The sequence below is a fragment of the Camelus dromedarius genome, chromosome 5 (assembly GCF_036321535.1).
Source record: "Camelus dromedarius isolate mCamDro1 chromosome 5, mCamDro1.pat, whole genome shotgun sequence".
NCBI lineage: Eukaryota > Metazoa > Chordata > Mammalia > Artiodactyla > Camelidae > Camelus > Camelus dromedarius.
Window position 1 is genome coordinate 31,320,217 of NC_087440.1, and position 3,749 is coordinate 31,323,965.

The following is a 3,749-nucleotide window of genomic DNA, read 5'->3' on the forward strand; positions in this document are numbered from 1 at the left end:
GTCTCTCTAACTCAAATGCCTCTGGAACAAGTTCTAGAGTAAGTATTCCATTAATGCCTTCAATAAAGGTCTGTGATCCTTTGGATACAGGACATGCAAAGGAGAACATTTTAATGTACTTGTGAGACTCCTTACAACATTTTGGATGAAAATGGGAAAAGATGTCATCCGATCTAAAGGAATGAAAAAGGATTTACTACAGAATTTCCTAACAGAAATAAGAGAAATGGAAAAAGAATTGATAAAGGCAAAACTTTTCCCAAAGAGTACCAGAAAATGGTAGCAAAGTATGTGACACATAATAACCCAATGAGTGACCTGGACAACCAGTATGAAGAGGGAGGAAAGGGACTTACAAGTCTAAGAAATAAAGGATTCCTTCAGCTCAAAATCCCTCTTTCTTTTCAGTTCCAAGTGTCCTCAGATCCCCAGAACATCACAACTCCTGATGCTGCACACCTCTGATTGGCCAGTTCCAGAACAGATCAGAAGAGACATGGGGAACCTCACCACTGTCACTGAGGTTATCTTGCTGGGGCTCTCAGATGCCTGTGAGCTGCAGATGCTCATCTTCCTGGGCCTCCTCCTGACCTACCTCCTCACTCTGCTGGGGAATCTCCTCATCGTGATCATCACCCTCATGGACAGGCGCCTCCACACCCCCATGTACTATTTCCTCCGCAACTTTGCTGTCCTGGAGATCTGGTTCACCTCTGTCATCTTCCCCAAGATGCTGACCAACATCCTGACTGGACACAAGACCATCTCCCTAGCAGGCTGTCTCCTTCAAAGTTTCCTCTATTTCTTCCTGGGCACCACAGAGTTCTTCCTACTGGCAGTGATGTCCTTTGACAGGTATGTGGCCATATGTAACCCCTTGCGTTATGTCACCATCATGAACAAAAGAGTCTGTGTCCAGCTAGTTCTTTGTTCATGGATGACAGGATTCCTTGTTATTATCATTCCAAGTCTTATCATATTTCAGCAGCCATTCTGTGGCCCCAACGTCATTAATCATTTCTTCCGTGATAATTTTCCACTCCTGGAACTCATATGTGCAGACACAAGCCTGATAGAGCTTCTGGGTTTTATTATGGCCAACCTCAGCCTACTGGGCACTCTGTCTGTGACGGCCACCTGCTATGGCCACATCCTCCACACCATCCTGCACATCCCCTCAGCCAAGGAGAGGCAGAAAGCCTTCTCAACCTGCTCCTCCCACATCACTGTTGTGTCTCTCTTCTATGGCAGCTGCATCTTCATGTATGTCCGGTCGGGCAAGGGCAGCGAGGGGGAGGACAGGAACAAGGTGGTGGCCTTGCTCAACACCGTGGTGACCCCGATGCTCAATCCCTTCATCTACACCCTGAGGAACAAACAGGTGAAGCAGGTGTTTAGGGAGCGAATGAGCAAGCTCCTCTCATAAAGATGAGCTGGACCTGAGAGGGTGGGGAAAGCTGACTCCTTGCCTAAATCTCTGGAAATGCCACTCCTGCCCTGCTCTCCATGAACTCCCCACCCCTAGACATCTTTTATCATGTGCTCTAATCTACAGCAGTTTCTTACATATTTCATTATTAGGACATGCAGTCTTGTCAGAGAGCAAAAAAACTCAGTGTACCACAACTATGTCTGGTATGTCTTCGTGTTTCTGACTGTAGCCTGTATCTGCGTCTCTTAATCTTGTCTCATTTTTAAGTTATAATAACCACTTCACATGCCTTCTTCACTAGAACTTTGCAAAACCAATGAAAATATTCTCAATGAGAATATATTTATGATAGACTTCAGAATTATTCTAAGTACAGAAAAATTAATGAAGTGGAATAACCAAGAAATGTTGAACAAAAATGCATCAGACAGTAAAACACTAACCCAAGAACTAACAAATAGAACAATGGAATTGGATAGATATTCTGGAAAGATAATGGAGTACACATAATAGATGATTAAATTAGACTTTCTAATCAGTAACAAAAACAAAGTCAATCAGTAGATGATGTCAAGACTATTGCCTAAACACAGTAGACTTTCTTTCCAAAAGACTGGGGTCTAGTACTTGGTTATTTAGGTGGGGGAAACTTTAAAGCAAAAGAACAATTTTAAAATGATACATGCCTTGGAGACGGGGTGGAGAAAAAGTAACTCTCCTTAACTCTTCGTGGAAATGTAAATTGGTGCAACCACTATGTAGGACTATATGGAGGTTCCTTAAAAAACTAAAAATAGACTTACCATATGATCCAGAAATCCCACTCCTGGGCATATATCCAGAGAAAACTATAATTTGAAAAGACATATGCACCCTCAATGTTCACAGCAGCACTATTTACTTGGCTAAGATGTGGAAACAACCTAAATGCCCATCAATAGATGAATGGATAAAGAGGATGTGGTATCTATATATACAATGAACTACTACTCAGCCATGAAAAAGAATAAAATAATGTCATTTGCAGCAACATGGATGGACATGGAGATCATCATTCTAAGCGAAATAAGCCAGAAGGAGAAAGAAAAATACTATATGATATCACTTATATGTGGAATCTGAAAAAAAAAAAAAAGACATAAATGAACTTATTTCCAAAACATAAACAGACTTACAGACATAGAGAACAAACTTATGGTTACGAGGGGGAAAAATGGTTGGAAGAGATAAATTGGGAGTAAATAAGTTTGAGATTTGCAGATACTACTATATATAAACTAGATAAACAACAGTTTTCTACTGTATAGTACAGAGAACTATATTCAATATTTTATAGTAACCTATAATAAAAAATGTGAAAATTAATATATGTACGTATATATATGACTGAAACATTATTACACTGTACATCAGAAATTGACACAACATTGTAAACTGACTACACGTCAATTAAAAAAAAGCAAATGAAAATTGATACATGCCTCAAATATTTATTTGAAATTAAAATCTAGAAAAAAATGTGTATTTGCTAATCTATAAATATCCTTTCCTTTGAGAATGAATGTGATGATTGTTGTAGTCTTTCTTGTTTAAACCCTATACATAATGTGAAATTTCAGCATGTGTTTCACAGGTACAAGAATTGTAAAGATACTTCACAGGAAACTATATTCAATACTTTGTAATAGCCTATAATGAAACAGAATATAAAAAGGAATACAAGTATATGTATAATTAAATCACTATGCTGTACAACAGAAACTAATACAACACTGTAAGTCAACAATACTTTATTTCAATTTTAAAAAATTGTAAAGATGCTTGAGAAACCATGTGAGCAAAATTCTAGAACTTTTGCTTTTTGTTTGTCTGTTTGCCAAACTTCACAATCCTTGCCCACACCTAAACCAACCAATTTTTTTTAATAATTTGGCTTTATGGAACCTATTGAAAGGAATCAACTAGGTCTTCATAGAAATAGCTTTATTTTTATACTCGTATTTTATTGATTTATCTTTATTTAGGTAAAATATGTCATTATAGCAAGTCCAATTATGAAATCAAGGCTTGAAAACAAACAACTGATTCTTGGTACAAACCAACTAGTGGGAACAAAAACACGCATGGGTACGACAGAAGCCTACTTAGCTGCAAAGCTCGTACCTGCAAGGCATGGTGTGGACATCAATGATTGTGAGAGGCAGTACAGCACAGAGACTGAGAACCAGAAATAGACTGAGAACTAGAAACCTGCCACCAAGGTTCAGATCCCATCTACCTATTAGCCAGTTGATACTGAGCAAGCAATACTTCTTTG

At 38.5% G+C, this 3,749-nt stretch overlaps 1 protein-coding gene across 1 annotated transcript; it reads left to right on the forward strand.

Annotated features, from left to right (window-relative positions):
- Positions 1 to 448: 448 nt before the first annotated feature.
- LOC105096997 (olfactory receptor 6E1) lies at positions 449 to 1,426 on the forward strand. The gene has a single exon (XM_010989451.3). The coding sequence runs from the start codon at positions 449 to 451 to the stop codon at positions 1,424 to 1,426; it is 978 nt and encodes a 325-aa protein (XP_010987753.3).
- Positions 1,427 to 3,749: the final 2,323 nt, after the last annotated feature.

Excerpts from the sequence above, each read along its gene's own strand:
- LOC105096997 (XM_010989451.3), top strand. The coding sequence starts at position 449 with ATGCTGCACACCTCTGATTGGCCAGTTCCAGAACAGATCAGAAGAGAC.